The following is an 18,612-nucleotide window of genomic DNA, read 5'->3' as shown; positions in this document are numbered from 1 at the left end:
ATTGCGTGGATCGATGCTCATGATGTCAATCACTGGGTTGTCTGGTCCAGACTGGATTATTTACAAACCGACGTCATATAGCTGGAATATTGCTGAGTGCAGCGTTAAATAACAAACAAACAAACATAGGGGTCTGTTTCAGTAGTTGATCGAGGCGGGTTGTTCTCTAGCGTTGACGTTTTGAATTCGCTGCTTCCTAGAACAATCGACTGCCTTGTTGTCCTCGGGTTATGCAAACAGTGACTAGGAGCGATGCAATCCCGAAGTGTTGATGGGGATAAGGGCAGACCCGTCTGTCAACACGGGATGTGATGGGACGTGAGTCTCACACATTGTTAGCGGCAACTCTAACATTTGAAACACGGTCCAGCTGGCCGAACTAACAGTAAAAGCCGACAGTGTCTTAACACAGGACAGACGTCACTGACAATGAAGACGTTAGGCAGACAATGTTTTGCTTGTCACAGCCTTGATTTTGTTAAAGACAAATGCAGTTTTCGAATGTTGCTGACTCGTGCAAACGTCCCAGCCCCAGGTGTGGAAGACACGCCAGAGAGAAGCTGGGCTTGTACGGGGGGACGCCAACGTCGAGTCATTGCAATCTGGAATAGTTCTTTCCTCTTCCGAAAATGGATACTCGTTTCACAAAGACATGGTTAATAACATGTATATTTTACATGCTTGTTGGAATATGGTTGATTCCCGTGAAAGGTAAGTTATTGCTGTGGAGTGGGTGAGTGTGGTTTTAAGCTGCTGTTTTAAACATCCCATCAATATAATGGCTGGGACGCCAGAAATGGGCTTCACACAATATACCCATCTGGGGAATCGAACCCACGCGTTCGGCGTGACGAGCGAATGCTTTTACCACTAGACTACTTCACCGTCCCTACTGTAGGGCTATAAGAGTTATGATTATCAATGTTCTTTTTGAACATCACATATAACGCTGTGTTAATAGGAAAACTGTGCCATAACTCTATAAAAATGTGATTAACTGCTTAAAAAGGTGTAGTAGACACATTGAAAAAGTAGAAATAACCCTACATAAGTATAATCTCTTTAAAGGTTATAGGAACTATTTCAAATCATAAGTAGTTATTAATGGGAACATTTAACATATTTCACATGTGATACGTTAGTGAGTGACATTAAAGATGTTCTAAAAATGGAATTGAGGTGAGGTGAGGTGAAATTGGGTCTAACCTCGCGTCCAAGATTATTGCACTTATATAGCGACGTGCATGTACGTGTATGTGTTTGTGTGGCTGCTTGTACTAGTCCGGACTGATGCCGATTTATAGTGCTAGTTCACTGAGATATCATGCCGCAGTTTAACATGAATACCCCACTCAGACACAGTATACTGACTCCGAGCCGACCAGTCCTTGTTTTAGCCCCTTAATGCCGAGCGCCAGACAGGGTAACAACAAGTACCATCTTTTAACGTCTTTTGGTATGACGCGGCCGGGGATCGAACCCCGGACCTTCCGCTCTCCGGGCGGACGCTCTACCACTAGACCACGGAGGCAGTAAAAAAAATGGATTTAAGATATTATGGATGTTGATGTAAATACATGGTAACAGGTGTTTTATCAAATTCCGTCCGTAGACATTTTGATTGATTATTTGCATTATGATACACACGAATGGAGACAGCATCCGCGTCATCTAGAGGAATTAGGAGCAATGTTTGTTCATGTGTTCCTCTTTAAAACTAGTTTAAAAAAACCCATTTCAGTGTGATGAAAAATACTTGGCCGTTGAAGTCGTAGTGTTGAATGAGCCGTGTTAGACGCAGAGTTGAACAGTATTTCGGTAATAGGGCGGGTGGACAGCTTCATGTGGTAGTTGCAGGTCTGAGACGTTTACCATTTAGGTGAGACCAGGAATGGTGCCGAAAAAGTGCAAAAAAGTACGAAAAAGTGCTTTCGCTGACTTATACAAAACAACTTGTATAAATATTTGTTTAATAAACTCTTTAGAAAATAGTGCATCATGAAATATAAATGTTAATACCATGTATTAAAACAAGGATAAGTGTTGAGGACAGACATCCTATGCAAGAACCTTTATGTCGTTAAAACGTCACACCAAAGCACATCCTATAGTTTGCACGTGCCTCTCGCAATAGCGCCACACACGTGCATAGGGTGTCATGCTTGATTTTGACACTTTCAAGGAAGGTCGAGTAATCTATGTGGACCATTATTTCTGTCAATCTTATTCCTGTTAAATAGATGTGATTTACTTGATTCCATGAATTGTTTATGTGTAACTAAGCGATGCCGCGTCTGCAGGCTATTTGAACGGTGGAAACAGACATCAGCGTGCAGTGGCCAATACATTCAATGTTTCACAGTCTGTGATTAGCAGACTATGGCGCAGGTACCAACAAACCCAGGATGTTGACGATGGCCCCCGTTCAGGGCGTCCCAGGTCAGCGCAAGAGCACAGGATCAATTGATCCGAAACCAGGCCCTACGATATCGAGCTCAAAACGGGGAATGAAATTGCTGCAAACCTTCAGTCTCCATGCTCGACGGCCACGTGTTGTGCTTCCTCTTACAAATCGCCATATTGCCAACAGACGTCAACCCTGAACACAACGTCGAAACTGGGGTAATCGTCCCTGGTCACGTGCCATGTTTTCAATGAGTCCCGATTCACTTTGCACTTCATTGATAGGCGTGGTCGTGTCTGGCGTCGTCGAAATAAACGTCGAGCCAATGTCAACCTGAGACCTTATGACAGATTTGGCAGTGGATCGGTTATGGTGTGGGGTAAAGCCATGACTGAGCGCACCCCACTACATATTGTGCAAGAAAGGATGACTGGACAGTAATATCGGGACAACATACTCGCACCTTTTGTCGTCCCGTTTGCAAGGCGTTTTGGGTCCTCAAGTCGCCATTGGGAGACTCAGACACAGTATGCATCGTCGAGTGAATGAATGTTTGACAACTCGTGGCGGTATTGCGCACAAACGACAGCTTTGAAATTTTCCATCTTACCCCTGTCGTTCGTCAAGATCGTTTGTGGTCATAACATCTACTGTGATTCTTCACTACCGGTTGTAATGTGTTACCAATTCGTTGATTATTATCATGCAACTATTACTAGAAACTATTAACTCTTACAATTTTGGAAATTTTAAGTTATTTACGAATATACCCTCCATTTTTTAAGAGTATATCATGTGTCAAAGTGCATGAGGATGGTCTAAAGAAACGCTCGTAATATATATTTGGCCATGAAATAAACGCTAAAAAAACTATCTCTTAAGAACCGTGAGGCACTAATTGTTTAAATGCGATCAAAAGGAATTTGAAGTACTTACCCCACATTGCCATCACCTTTGCCTGACATCTGTGCGCTACTGTCATGTATTGTATCGCCATGGTGACTACTGATAATATAAATGAACAATTCCCTCTCATTAAAAAGAAAATGGCACATGACATGGCTTCTGCATGGATTGTCCGCGAATACGTTTACCTTGAAACCTGGGAATGTCTTGCAGTGATTACACTAACTGCTCTTCATGACTTCAAACCAGCCTTTAATCCTAAAGACTGTTTACATGAACTTAATGTCCATGATAACTCTTTAGAATACTCTCTCACAAGAAGCAGGAAATAATGTTTGTGAATAGAGGGCCAGGTCTTCCAATAAACAAAAATGACAAAACCCTTTCCATATTCATAAGAAATCTCTGTCAAATACAGAGTCGATTTACGATTCCGACTATATCATGAGCTTCGGTTTATGAATCACTATCAAATCCTGCCCAACCGTTGGCACACATGTCCTCCACATGTCTTCCATAGAACATTTTGAAAGCTTACTAAGGCCTTGAGACCGCCTCCGTGGTCTAGTGGTAGAGCGTCCGCCCGGAGAGCGGAAGGTCCGGGGTTCAATCCCCGGCCGCGTCATACCAAAAGACGTTAAAAAGATGGTACTTGTTGTTACCCTGTCTGGCGCTCGGCATTAAGGTGTTAAAGCAAGGACTGGTCGGCTCGGAGTCAGTATACTGTGTCTGAGTGGGGTATTCATGTTAAACTGCGGCATGGTATCTCAGTGGGCTAGTCGGCATACTGGTCCTAAATCGGCATCAGTCCGGTCTAGTACAAGCAGCCACACACACACACGTGCATGCACGTCGCTATATAAGTGCAATAATCTTGGACGCGACGTTAAACCCAATTTCACCTCACCAACTACTGAGGCCATGAAAGTTGTAACCTTGATGGAACAGCTTCTGAGCAAGAGTTGTATGACGCTCTTTGAATCTTGGTAGAAAGAGCATGCTCGATTGTACCTCAAAGGTTGTGAAATGCAGACGCCAAGGGCTGGAGCTGCAGGAATATTGCCCGACATAAAGGGAAAATTAGCTATTGGAAATTTGAAGTCATCACTCTTGTCATACAGTCTAGATGATTTCACAAAGTGTTTTCTCAGTAAACTGCAGATGGCATTTGCTTTCATTTTTGACAAATTGACATGAACCTCTGAAGATAGATATGTAAATATATGTATGGCCCCCACGTTTTGTAACAAAAGCCCCATGGATCGAGAAATGAAGTTTTACCGTAAGTTTACCATGTGGGATAGTGGTGTACAAAGTTGAAAATTAATTTTTTTGATAGAACTGAACGTGGTTCTTTTCTGAGATTGTTAAAGGTCAAGCAAATCCTTTGGGTTTTTTGAGAATCCACATACTATAAATTTCACTAGTCTCAAATACTTTCTGTGAAAAATAATTTCCGTCTTAGATCGTATTAAAGATTGTGGTTAATCTTTGAGATTGTATTTGGTGGTGCATGTGCTTGACCCAGCAATATATCTCTCCTTGTACGGATGTTTCTGGAGCGTTGGAATCCAGTACACAAGAGTCTTCAGCTTTAAGAGTCAAGTCAAAAGTCGTTAGTACTGATGCATGGTTTTGTAAGATTTCTTCCTCAGTTAACATACTGGTCCTATATGTGACATAATTTGATATTTCACTTGTACTAAGTTCTTTGATCAAATAATCAATGTAGACATGCTTACATATAATGGTTATGTTATTTGAGGCCTTGTCTGTCGGAAAAACTAAAACTTGTGGAACTGGACTTTTATTGTCAGTTAATTCCCTTGCCTCGGGAAGATGATCCTTTTGTCGTTTACCTGCACTGGAGGAAACATGAAAGAGAAACTATTTTTTACAGCGCCGTGTCAGCAAAGTTTTTCACCTAAAACATTGTAACCTTGACCTTCCTCTCAGTTGCCATGTAGACGGTACTGAAACTGTTTTTTTGTTGTTGATTCTTCTTCAAATTGCATCTGTGGTAATTCAAATACGCCGATATGAGCTTCATCTTAATAGACATACGCCGATATGTGCTTCATATTAATAGGCATACGCCGATATGAGCTTTATCTTAATAGACATACGCCGATATGAGCTTCATCTGAATAGACATACGCCCATATGAGCTTCATATTAATAGGCATGTGCCCTTTTAAGTAAATTTCATTTTAATAGAACTTGACATGAGGCCATGTGAGTTTCATTTTAACAGGCATACGCTCATGGGAGCTTCATTTGAATTAGAATACGCCCATTAGAGCGTCATTTTAATATTAATACGCGCACAGCAGCTTCATTTTAATAGGAATAAACACATAAGAGCTTCATTTTAATAGGAATACGCCCATTTTACTTCATTTTAATAAGAATTCACCAGGAGGACGATGATTCCAACATACATTTACCCGTTTTCCTTCAAAGTAGGCTAAACTGTTGCTTATATTTTGAAAAGTGTGTCATGAACACATTTCATGACGTACCATATTTGTACGGTATCATGAGCCCACTAGTGAATCTGTATATATATGCATGCATGCTCGACAAAGATATTTTTGTATCTATTCTATATTTATTTGTATATGTATTATGTTGTTGAAATAATTTTGTACATCTGATGCCGCTGATAGCGGCCTGAGTGTAAATAAAAGTTCAGTTCAGTTCAGAGAACCAACTAATGTTTGTTGATTAAGGGAGAAGAAGTAGCTCCGAAACGTCGTCACAAAGAATAAAATAAGTTGCTGTCCATTAAAAAGTGTCATGCTTTCATGATCATGTTCTTCCTACCGCTAAATGCCTATCATAGACTTCCCCTCATGTTTGTTGACCAGGCTGCGAGGAATCCTGTCGCTTCTCCTACGACCAGAGCTTCAAGGAGTACAGCCACAGATGCGACCAAACCTCCACAGGCAACATCGTCGTCACCGACCGCGCCCACTTCGACGGCACGGCGTTCCTATCCCTGCCCATGTTCCAGCAGAACCCTCTGCGGCCCTCTTTCTCCATCGCCTTCATCTTTAAGTACTTGGGGCAGCATACCTTCCGTGACGTGGCCATACTCAGCAACGGCTGCGTGGACACTCCACCGACCATAGAGTTCAAGCTGCGACAGGAACGGCGTCACAATGAGCTCGCAACGACGACCCTCAGTCTTAAGATGACGAACGACGACAGGGATATGAACATCACCGTGAGAAACATCAACGTGGTAAGGCTCATGTTCGCAGATAATGGTGGCGGTGGGGAGCCTATAGTCTGTCATACAGACCCTGAAACAAATATATCCAATACAGCCCATGCAAGTCTATAATGTTTGGCAAGTCTAGATTACTGCAGTATCAGAAAATGAAGAGAGTCTTTTTACCATATTTTATACCTATAATTTAACAACTGTTTTTCAGAGACAAGCTGTTAGTTTAGGAAGCCTTGTGGTTAAAATGTTGCGTTCCAACCGCAAGGATATCCCACACCACCCCCACCCCCACCCCCACCCCCACCCCCCGGAGTAAATACAGCGGGGAAGGGACCATCTTAATAGAGTTCAATCAGGAGTGAAGGTCTGTGTTATCTGTGTAAGTTCGAGTTGGTTATTCTATATTGCCCATCTACATTTTAAGAGTGACAGCGACAGTTTTGTTTGTCAAACCTTCACTCATGAAACTTATGTGGGGAAGCCACTCCCATCCTTTAAACCCGTGGTTAATGTTACTGGTAAAGATCTTCGATGCACACTGTGAGTTCGGGGCCGCCTCATGGGTCAACGGATAAAGCACCTGCCAGCGGACCTGAGAGTGGGTGGTTCGTTCCCCGGCCGTGTCATACCAATAGACGATGAAATATGGTACTTGTTCCCAATACGTGCAATTGTCACAGATATATGTTCCTGTTGTAAATAAATGTTCCTTGTGCTATATTTCTCAAGGGGTATTATTCCCATGGAACAGTTTTTACCACGATACATTTACACTGGCAATATTGGTTCTGGATGGAACTAATTGTGGAATTGATCATCGTTGGGCACCCACGTCGCTATATAAGTGCAATAAACTTGAACGCGACGCTAAACATCCTTTCTCCTCACCTGTGCACTAGGGTGACTTTCATCCCGGTCTCCTCCTCTGTAGAACGTCCGCCAGGAGGTGCTGGTGCAGATCGCCCAGAACGAGACGGCCATTGAAGTCCAGGTAGCAGGCCAACCGAGACAGACATTCGCTAAAGGTGAGCCACTAAACAATAGACATCAGTGAGTGAGTTGGGTTTAACGACGCTTTTAACAATATCCTAGTTATATCACGGCGTGTCAGCTCAATGTAGGAGGAAAGCCCTAAGTGATGCTTTCTTAAGCCACCCTGACACTTGCACGATTTTTGTTCCCGCAGTGGCTCGCACTTCGGCGTGCCAATGATTAAAGTCTTCGGGAACGAGCGTGAGGAGAGTGTGAAGGGTGCGGGGATGCGTACCATGTCGTAGAGAGAATTTCAAAATTTTCAAAAATTTGGCACGCATCAATTGTCGTGCCATGTGCGTGCCACTTGCGTGAACCATTCGTGAACACTGTACGAACTCGGCGCGAACACTGCCGACGGTGCGTGTCAATGCGTGCCATGGGAATCCACTACACGCTCTGACACGCCATGCCACGCATGGGTCACAAACTGTCCACGTTGTGGGCGCGCCTGTTCGCGCCGCGTTCACGCATTCGAGCGTGTCGCGGAGTGATCGTGCGGTCGTTAGGGTGTTGTCACGAGTTGTTCACGTAATCATGGAACGCCCAGCTCACGCATAGGTCGCGCACGTCACGAACCATTCGCGCAATGAACGAACTGCTCACGAAGTGTTTATACATTGTTCGCGCGTAGTTCCCTACCAATGAGCGACGACGGCGCTCGCGTCAGTGCGTATGTAAGCGGGTCCTGGTCATTCTGCAACTTGCCAGCAAACGGACAACATGCCTTACAAGGAGAAAGTCCGTAGAAGAAGGGGAAAACCAGTGCAAAACAGACAGGAAGAGGACAGGCCAGAGACAGAGAAAGAGAGAGATTGCAGACAGGGAGAGGGATCTTTCTCCTCCTTCCTCCTGCTCAAGTGTGGATGTTGTTCCACAGACACAACTTGAAGTTTTTACAGAGACTTAAATAGAACTGTCAAGTGAAGAAGAGCCCACAGTAAAACAGAAGAAGAGAATCAGAGTGTCCAAGGAAGAAATTCCTGAGTATAAGTTGACAGATGAGGGTACCATGAAATTAGCAGAATATGTAAAAGACTACCCACAATTGTATGACAAGAGACAGAAGGACTGGCGCAATGGGGCACCACCCTCTGCCCCAACATCAACATACAGGAACTTATACCAAGCATCTGCAACAGCTATGAGTACAATGCTGTGGAAGCCATTGTAATTATAATAGAGGGAGCCTGCTTTGGGTGGCTTCTTCATAGCAACTTGCTTGCCGTCCAGGGCCCCCAGACAGTTGTGGTAGTTCCATCTGGAGCTGAACATCTCAGCAACCTCCTTCCACACTTCTTGAGTTTTGGGGCAGCTGAGCACTTCGTCCTTGTAGACCTCAATGATGGCTTTGCACACCTCTGGTAAGAACTTGCAGATTGTACTTGCTTCAACTCTGAAGCTGTACTGTGGCCTTGGATAGGAATTCCCTGTGACTAGGAAGCGGAGGGTGGCAGCGAGCTTGAGTCCAACTTCAAGCAATTCTCTCATGAATGTGGTCTCTTTCTTAAGGTGAGGGGTTAACTTCTCCACCATCTCTTGGAACAGGTCAGGTGTCATTCTCAGGTAATTCCTGTAGCCTCTGGGATCTTCCTTATGGAGTCCTGTAAATAGCTGATCATAATGTCTGAGCTCACGTCTTCTCGCCAACCATTCTCTAACCCACACTGTCCTTGCTTTCCTTGTTCTAGTTATAATTAGGGTTGTCTCTTCTTTTTTCTCATGCTCTTCCTCTTGCTCTTGCTGCCTTTTCTCCTGCTCTTCAAGAAGTAATAGTCCTGCAGCTGCCAGATATAGACACCTTCTCTGTTCTGCAATAGCAGTGTCTCTGGTATTCAGCATGTTGTATCGTCCACAGCGAGTCGAGGAATGAAGCGTCTCTTCTATTTGGAGTTTATATACATACGCCAATAGCGAGATTTGAAGCGTGCCGCCAAGCGGGACAAAGCGGGACCAAAAATTGCCACGACGACTTCACGCATGCGCGAAGTCGTGGGGACAATGCGTGGAGATGCGGGAAAACAGCGGGAACTATGCGTGTCGTATGTGACACTGCAGGACATTGCGGTACGAAAGACGTGAACAATGCGCGAACAATACTTACCCTATACGTAAACAAGTCGTGCCATTGCGTGTCAGTGCGTGCCGATGCGGCCCATTTTTGGCCGTGCATTGCGTAGACATTGCGTTACTTATGCGTGTGCAGTGCGCGAACAGGGCGCTAAAGCGGCTTCACGTTCCGCTGCGTACCACCGAAATGGCACGCCTTGCCACGACGCATTGCGCGGCATTGCAGGGACAAAAATCGTGCAAGTGTTAGGGTGGCTTTAGACGTTTACCACTTCAGTGAAACCCACGAGCACGGGTATGGTGCTGACAAACATAGAAACACAATCGTGGCGAACCGGGATCCGAACCCTTACTAATAGGTTTCTGGCGTGCCCAAGGGACGCAACTCTGCACCGCGAATTGCGGCGCCTTAGACGACTGGGCCACCCATGCCCCCGACATTATAATTAAACAAATACATCTGGCACATATTGCCATTTGATAACAATAAAAATAATCTGCTGTATGAGATGGCACGAATTTATCAATACGAGTTCAACAATTTATTTTTTGTGAATTATTGGTGTGTGATAATGAAATCTATCTTGAAACTGGTATTAGACTTTCAACAGGGTCAGCTGTGACGTTATGACGTCGTCATAGCTGTACAGGCCGACCAACCAATTTGTATAGGTTTTAACAAGGCGACGAATGACCAGTCACATAGTTTCTTTAACGAATAATGATCAATAAATACATTTTTAACGAAAAGTTACACTTGATTTTATGGTGGCCCGTAGCTGATAAAAAACTCCATAACAAATCCTACCTAATTGCAAACTTTCTTGTTTTAAACACAAACTGCATTTGTCACCTTGTAACTGGAATGAAAAGCCAGTGTGTGAGTGAACACCTGTTAGTTGTGTACAGTAAAGTACGTTTATAACGAACACGCTTATAACGAACTGACCGATATAATGAACTTATTTTTTAGTCCCGACCATTTGTTGTTTAAATGCTGTATATATGCCTATAACGAACTACGGTTATAACGAACTTAAATTAGTGGTCCCTTTGAGTTCGTTATAACCGTAGTTTACTGTATTGTAACAGAAATATCAGATGTATCAGTCGAAAATAACACGTGATTATGAGTATTTTTAATACAATGCAATGATACAAAGAGAATTTACTGTACGAATCGCATCCATGTTGGGACTTAAACCAGTGTACGAACACTTACACAATCGTGCTACCCGGCTGCTCTACGTCTACAAGGTGCAGGGTTGTCCCAGACATCGCGCGATCGCGTCATGTCGCTGTGAAGAGTTACTTCCCTTGAACTTTTCGGAACACAATGGCCGTAGGTTCGATTCCCAGATTCGCCCTGATATTTTTTTTTGGGGGGGGTTGTTAGAACCAAACCCGTGTTCCTCCCACAACGACTCGACACGCCTTGATGAAAATGAAGTACTGTTCAAAGCCGTGTAAGAGCCAACTACCCGCCCACATGTATAAGGGAAAAAGGTGAAATAATCCCTTTTATTATATACATAAGTATGAAATATATAGATATATAGTGAAAATATAAATGGTATTGTGAAATAAATTTGAAAAATGATATTTCACTGCAGTGAAAATTAAGCTTATATTTTCACCGGTGAAAATATAAGGTTTGAACCGGAACTACTTTCATCTCGAGTTACTTCCCCTTGATACAAAGGGACATAATTTCACACACTCCGTCGCAGTGGTGACTCAGCATAACACCACTGCCACAGGCTAATTTGCATATCACGTGACCGGACTTTTCTCTTGTTTGTAAACAAACGCGCTTTTTCAGAAATCAGTATAGAACGGACTAATGCAAGTATTTGGGGGCGCTTTACATATTGTTTTGCATAACTATATAGATATGCTACTACAACTGCGACAGTGAGTTGCATGACAATATATATTTATGCATCAAAGTAACCGTGTCGCTAGCTCTCCGTTGGGCTTCGGTGACAGCACGTGGAGCCGTACAACCAATGTAAACATAGGATAACTACGCAAAAACAAGTAGATTATTACGTATTTGCATACTTTCTCAATGAAAGTTAACCATTCTTTGACATTTGTTCATGAAAATGTGTAGACTTGTCAAACATGAAACGGATGAAAAGCATATGCAATATCTTGACTGGACTGTGAAAGATGTGACGAATCGTCACATGGCGCTGACCTGTGGCAGAGGTACTATACTAGCTGGCTGCCGGCCGCATGGAACTCTGGGTAGGAGAGTGATAATTTCATGATTACCTCCCTTGGATCGTCTGCTAGCCAAAATGAGCGACAACATAGAGAGAGGTGATGTGGATAATTTATTATCTGCAATAGATTACAGCATAATTGGTGATAAAAAGTATAAATCTATCAGTGATGATGATGTTTCAAGGTTTCTTCGAGATCTGGAAAATGAAAACACAAGAAAGAAGACAGATAGAGACATTAGAATTATCAGTGAGTACCTAGTGATGGTTGAGTGGGAAACTAGAAAAATTGAAGAAATCGATGCAGTATCTTTAGATTCCTATTTGTCAAGATTTTTTCTGTCAGTAAAAAAGAATGATGGATCAGAATATGAACCAGTCAGTCTAAAAAGCTACCAATCTTCCCTACAAAGATGCTTGAAACAAATGGGTTCTACATTTAACATCATTTCCGATATCACATTTGCAAGATCTAGAGAAACACTCAAATGCAAACAAAAAGAACTTAAATCAATGGGTAAAGGCAACAAACCCAAGGCTGCTGAAGAGCTGTCAGATATGGATATTGATGCCATGTACGATGCCAAGACCCTCGGAAGTGATAACCAACACAGCCTCCTTCACACCATGTGGATGATTTGTTGTCTGAACTTCGGCATGAGAACTGGAAAGGAAACCAGAAATTTACAATGGGGAAACATTGACATTAGAAATGATGATGATGGATCCGAGTATTTTATCTTTATAAGTGAGCGACAAACAAAAACAAGACCTGGGGATAATCCTAAAAACATACGGCAAATAAAACCAAGAGCCTATGCAACACCAGAAGACCTGGAAAAATGCCCTGTCAATGCATATAAATTGTACAGACAAAGACGACCACCAGCCTCTTGTACACCAGACAGTCCATATTTTCTAGCAGTCAACAACAACAGGAAGGAACAGTCGTACTGGTACAAAAATGCCCCACTGGGTGTCAACAAGCTATATGGAATTATGAAGGCTATGACAGAAGGTGCTGACATAGCTGATGACAAAAGATTGACACCATACAGGTAAATATTCAATATCTATATTAGTTTTGGATAAACACTTCAGTATAATATTGGGAAATACAATGACAATCAGCCATAAAGTAAGTCAAAATAAATTAGGTAATAAATATCAAATAAATGGCATGATATTGAATATACCTGAATCATTTCAGTATGAGGAAACACCTGGTCCAGAAGTTGACAGACAGTGGCGTTTCTCCCAATGACATCATTCAGATATCTGGTGAGATGACAGCTGTAAACATAAAAAAATGAATTTATGAAATATTTATACTACATATATTAAAACAATCAAATTATATGGAAAAAACATATTTAGAAATAGATTTTGAAGGTTAGTATTCCACTGAAGTGAAAATATACATTAATTTTATCTACACTTATTTAATAAGTCTGGGGACAATAACAAATTTAGTTTCCTTTTTAAATATCAATGGTTAAAATGTGTTTGTATAAGTTAGTTATATTCATTTTGTTGGTATTTTGAATATTATGAGAACATATATTGGTGAATAAAATAAACATTTGGCCTCATCCTATAAACTTGTTGTTTTAAGACATTAAAGTAATGAAATACCAAATACAAAATAAAATACTCTTTAGAGAAATACAAATATCATTCATTCATCTTTCAAAATATGGATAAAATGTTATTTTGAATTATTTTGTTTGACAAATTTCAGGCCACAAAAACGTGAATTCGATAAATAATTACTCAAGTATGAATACTGAAAAGCAGAAGGGAATATCTCGCATTCTGTCAAACAGTAACACCGCCAGCAGCACAGTCACAACAGCTGATCGAAATCCGGACTCGGCACCAATGCAGGGTGGATTTGCGATGCAATCTGTGTCCAACCGCCTTCAGAATCAACATTTTCTGACAAGCTTGTTGTCTGGAAATACCATCAACGGAAATGTTAACATATGTCTATCACCTGACATGTTCAATGTATCAATGTCCTCCGAAAAAAACACTGCAAATGCGACAACATCAAACACATGTAAAGACGAGTTACCACCATTGAAAAGACCATGCTTGCAATAGAATGACAAGATCATCTTGAAATATGGCATAAATAATGTTCGTCATAAAATATTGACAACAGAATATGTTTGGACTTACCTTTTCACGTTCATATTCAGTGTTTGTTATATCCTTTTACGTTGTTGACTTTGTTGACAAAAGTTCAAACTTTCGAAGCGAAGCGAGTGTGCGACGTTGTTTTTCTCTGAACACAATCAGCTGACTATGGATTATTATGTATTCCTACGCATTGACGTTAGTGCGAAACATTGTTTGGACAATGAGTTGTATACAATAATACATTAAGAAATTGATAAAATGCCAATTTGAATAAATGTTTTTGATTCACATTTGTATTTTGTTTTCTTTGACAATTTGAAATGAGTATAAATTGAGCGAACTATTTACTTCATCGTTAAAGCGACAGGTCGTATGTGAGCAGATCGAGACGCGAGAAATATCGTCGTTCTCGTAGTTGAAAGATCTGACTAAATTTCAATTTCAAATATGTAAAAATGGGAGATGTATATAATAAATAGACTACTTCATGCTTTTTTGTCGAATACGATTTATATTTCGTCGAGTGAAGCCTCAAACCCCATGTTGTTTCGAGATCGAAGATCGAGAAACAATATAGGGTTTGAGGCTTCACGAGACGAAATATAAATCGTATTCGACAAAAAGCATGAAGTAGCCTCTATGTATTTTATGTCCCTGGAACAAAACGTGTAGTGTTAGTATTCCTAGTATACATGTTGTTTGTTTGTTGTGCAGATGTGAACGACTACATCGGCCGCAGTGACTGTCCTCTGCAGATAGGGGCCGGCAGGGGCCTAGACAACTACGTGGGCGAGTTCGACGAGGTAACGAATTTTATTTTTATATATAAGCTGATGGAAATATCAAGTGCAGTGGAAAACTTACATGTGTAACTCAATACCTTGAACCAACGAAATACTCATCCAATCTCCAACACACAGAAGCAGACACACACACACACACACACACACACACACACACACACACACACACACACACACACACACACACACACACACACACACACACACACACACACACACACACACACGTACACACACACACGTACACACACATACGTACACACACGTACACACACACACACACACAAAGGCAGGCAGATAAACACACACGCGTATACATATACACACATACACAGAGGCATACAGGCACAAACACACACGTACTTTCACACAAACACACAAACACACAGAGACACGCGTACTTACACGTATACATACACACAAACACACAGCGATACACACACGCATACACAGAAACACGCACGCATACACGAATACATACTCACACACACAAACACACAAGCACACACACATACACACACTTGTTCATGTTAAAAAATATATGACCCCTGAGTGAAATGAAATATTGGAATGGACATTATATCATAAACATTATTATGTTTATAAAAGTAGTGCTATGTAAGGTCTAAAAATAACACGTCCCCTTATTCATTGCCTCCAGTATATAATGTTTAAATGGGTTTACCTTGCGAACAAAATAGGTTTTATCATGTGATGAATTTGGCTATGGTACGAGCATGAAATTCCTTTAACGCATGTATCATTATGTTTTAACACTCTGACACATTGCAATGTACATTTATAATGATGTGTCGAATGCTGACGGAAAAAACGTGTCAATATAATCAGGAGGATGGGTACACGTACGTTCAGGGTGTTACTGCTCATGATCTATCATGATATCCGTCATGATATCCGTCATGATATCCGTCCATTCTATGACTGATCATGTCGATTTTCGTTTCCTTCATTAAAAAAGGAGCCGAATCTGTTTCATCATCTCTCTATACATATCCTGAAAGATGACGAACACTCCTGTTTGCCGTTGGTGGTACGGAACAGCGTAAAGCATTTAATTTACATTAATCATCAAATGTACATGGTGCAATAGTGCCTTTCCTTGTTGAGAAAAAAAGACCATATGATGTGTCCGTGCATGCACCCTCCTTGCACCATTCGTGTGCGTGTGCGTGTGCGTGTGCGTGTGCGTGTGCGTGTGCGTGTAGGTGTAAAGATTTGACGAATATTAATCTGAACATGGAACGCTTTTGCACAATACGTCTAACACAACTGTGATTGCAAATATTTATGAACACCTGTCATTTTCGACAGATACATCTGCAATTCCTGTTACAATACATTACTGTGTATGTGTGTGTTTGTGTGTGTTTATGTGTGTGTGACTGTGCGTGCGTGCGCGCGCGTGCTTGTGTGTGTGTATGTATGCATGCTAACATGTATGTATATCATTGTATCACCAGACCAGACCTTTCTTCATCAAGCCGTCCTTTATTTAACAACTGTGATTTGATTATACTTCAGTTTGTATACTTCCCGTGTGTCAATCCCGGGTTCTTCAGTATATCCAGCCTGTTCTGATGTCCGGCGCCACATACCCGCATACCCCACATACCCCGCCTACCCGACGTGAACACTGCGACTGATGCAAGTCCATACACCCCCAAGATCCCCCAAGTTTACAATGACGTGTTCTGCGTGGTGTGTGTCCGCGATACTATAGATATCGATACATACCTTATCATGATAATACAAAGTATACTCACTGTACGATTCATTTGATAATTGCAACATATAAAGAACACTTTAGTACTATCAAATTATTGTTTGCAGTTTTTATAACTCTTAAAGGATGACTGTGCTTTTGGATTTGGTTTAACGTGTCATGTCAACTCATTGCTCAATAAAATGTCTTTTTGTAAGTTTTTTTATTTATTTATATATCAATGCTGGTTGACACTGGTAATGTTTTAACATTGCCATGATGTTTTAGCAAAGATTTTACTGGGGGGTGGAGCAGAAATTATTGCTGTGTAAGCTCATGTGGTACACTACAGAGCCTTCACCTTATTACGGAGTGTGAGAAGTACATGTAGGTAACACACTACAGAGCCTTCACCTTATGGCGGAGTGTGAGAAGTAGGTAACACACTACAGAGCCTTCACCTTATTACGGAGTGTGAGAAGTAGGTAATACACTACAGAGCCTTCACCTTATGGCGGAGTGTGAGAAGTAGGTAACACACTACAGAGCCTTCACCTTATTACGGAGTGTGAGAAGTAGGTAACACACTACAGAGCCTTCACCTTATGGCGGAGTGTGAGAAGTAGGTAACACACTACAGAGCCTTCACCTTATGGCGGAGTGTGAGAAGTAGGTAACACACTACAGAGCCTTCACCTTATGGCGGAGTGTGAGAAGTAGGTAACACACAACAGAGCCTTCACCTTATGGCGGAGTGTGAGAAGTAGGTAACACACTACAGAGCCTTCACCTTATTACGGAGTGTGAGAAGTAGGTAACACACTACAGAGCCTTCACCTTATGTCGGAGTGTGAGAAGTAGGTAACACACTACAGAGCCTTCACCTTATGGCGGAGTGTGAGAAGTAGGTAACACACTACAGAGCCTTCACCTTATGGCGGAGTGTGAGGAGTAGGTAACACACTACAGAGCCTTCAACTTATTACGGAGTGTGAGAAGTAGGTAACACACTACAGAGCCTTCACCTTATGTCGGAGTGTGAGAGGTAGGTAACACACTACAGAGCCTTCACCTTATGGCGGAGTGTGAGAAGTACGTAACACACTACAGAGCCTTCACCTTATGGCGGAGTGTGAGAAGTAGGTAACACACTACAGAGCCTTCACCTTATGACGGAGTGTGAGAAGTAGGTAACACACAACAGAGCCTTCACCTTATGGCGGAGTGTGAGAAGTAGGTAACACACTACAGAGCCTTCACCTTATTACGGAGTGTGAGAAGTAGGTAACACACTACAGAGCCTTCACCTTATGGCGGAGTGTAAGAAGTAGGTAACACACTACAGAGCCTTCACCTTATGGCGGAGTGTGAGAAGTAGGTAACACACTACAGAGCCTTCACCTTATGGCGGAGTGTGAGAAGAAGGTAACACACTACAGAGCCTTCACCTTATGGCGGAGTGTGAGAAGTAGGTAACACACTACAGAGCCTTCACATTATGGCGGAGTGTGAGAAGTAGGTAAAACACTACAGAGGCTCAATTGTGTACTGTGTGACGGGGACAGTTACTAACTGTTATACACTACACATCCTGCACAATATCTGACAGGATATGGATAAGAATCTATAGATCCTGCAATGTGTCACACAGGGTATGACTTGGCACAAACTGTTATGCACTACACATCCTGCACAATATATGACAGGATATGGATAAGAATCTATAGATCCTGCAATGTGTCACACAGGGTATGACTTGGCACAAACTGTTATACACTACACATCCTGGACAATATCTGACAGGATATGGATAAGATACTATAAATCCTGCAATGTGTCACACAGGGGATATGGATAAGATACTATAGATCCTGCAATGTGTTACACAGGGTATGACTTGGCACAAATTGTTATACGCTACACATCCTGCAAAATATCTGACAGGATATGGATAGGATACTATAGATCCTGCAATGTGTTACACAGGGTATGACTTGGCACAAACTGTTATACGCTACACATCCTGCACAATATCTGACAGGATATGGATAGGATACTATAGATCC

At 41.9% G+C, this 18,612-nt stretch overlaps 2 protein-coding genes and 1 long non-coding RNA gene across 3 annotated transcripts; 2 read left to right on the top strand and 1 right to left on the bottom strand.

Moving 5' to 3' along the window:
- Positions 1-294: 294 nt before the first annotated feature.
- Positions 295-16,763, top strand: LOC124138139. Its single transcript, XM_046504676.2, has 5 exons — positions 295-711; positions 6,181-6,557; positions 7,474-7,567; positions 14,735-14,823; positions 16,366-16,763. Exons 1-5 carry the CDS (start codon positions 630-632, stop codon positions 16,420-16,422), a joined length of 699 nt encoding a protein of 232 aa, XP_046360632.2. The 5' UTR covers positions 295-629; the 3' UTR covers positions 16,423-16,763.
- On the top strand, positions 12,302-14,062 carry LOC125378213. Its single transcript, XM_048393282.1, has 3 exons — positions 12,302-12,933; positions 13,086-13,156; positions 13,617-14,062. The coding sequence occupies exons 1-3, from the start codon at positions 12,302-12,304 to the stop codon at positions 13,979-13,981; spliced, it is 1,068 nt and encodes a 355-aa protein (XP_048249239.1). The 3' UTR covers positions 13,982-14,062.
- Positions 12,419-14,161, bottom strand: LOC125378214. Its single transcript, XR_007220101.1, has 4 exons — positions 14,060-14,161; positions 13,649-13,829; positions 13,072-13,168; positions 12,419-12,539 (listed from the first exon to the last, which is right to left on the bottom strand). It is a non-coding gene; the product is annotated as an uncharacterized LOC125378214 (long non-coding RNA).
- Positions 16,764-18,612: the final 1,849 nt, after the last annotated feature.

This window comes from Haliotis rufescens, unplaced genomic scaffold (genome assembly GCF_023055435.1).
Source record: "Haliotis rufescens isolate VD_foot unplaced genomic scaffold, xgHalRufe1.0.p SCAF_12, whole genome shotgun sequence".
In the NCBI taxonomy this organism is placed as follows: domain Eukaryota; kingdom Metazoa; phylum Mollusca; class Gastropoda; order Lepetellida; family Haliotidae; genus Haliotis; species Haliotis rufescens.
The sequence above is the reverse complement of the archived record's forward strand: the minus strand, read 5'-3'. Positions and strand labels throughout refer to the sequence as shown.

Coding starts and splice junctions, on each gene's coding strand:
- LOC124138139 (XM_046504676.2), top strand. CDS start 630: ATGGATACTCGTTTCACAAAGACATGGTTAATAACATGTATATTTTAC. Junction 7,568..14,734: donor GAGACAGACATTCGCTAAAG/GTGAGCCACTAA, acceptor TTTGTTGTGCAG/ATGTGAACGACTACATCGGC. Junction 14,824..16,365: donor ACGTGGGCGAGTTCGACGAG/GTAACGAATTTT, acceptor ATTATACTTCAG/TTTGTATACTTCCCGTGTGT.
- LOC125378213 (XM_048393282.1), top strand. CDS start 12,302: ATGGGTTCTACATTTAACATCATTTCCGATATCACATTTGCAAGATCT. Junction 12,934..13,085: donor AAAAGATTGACACCATACAG/GTAAATATTCAA, acceptor GAATCATTTCAG/TATGAGGAAACACCTGGTCC. Junction 13,157..13,616: donor TGACATCATTCAGATATCTG/GTGAGATGACAG, acceptor GACAAATTTCAG/GCCACAAAAACGTGAATTCG.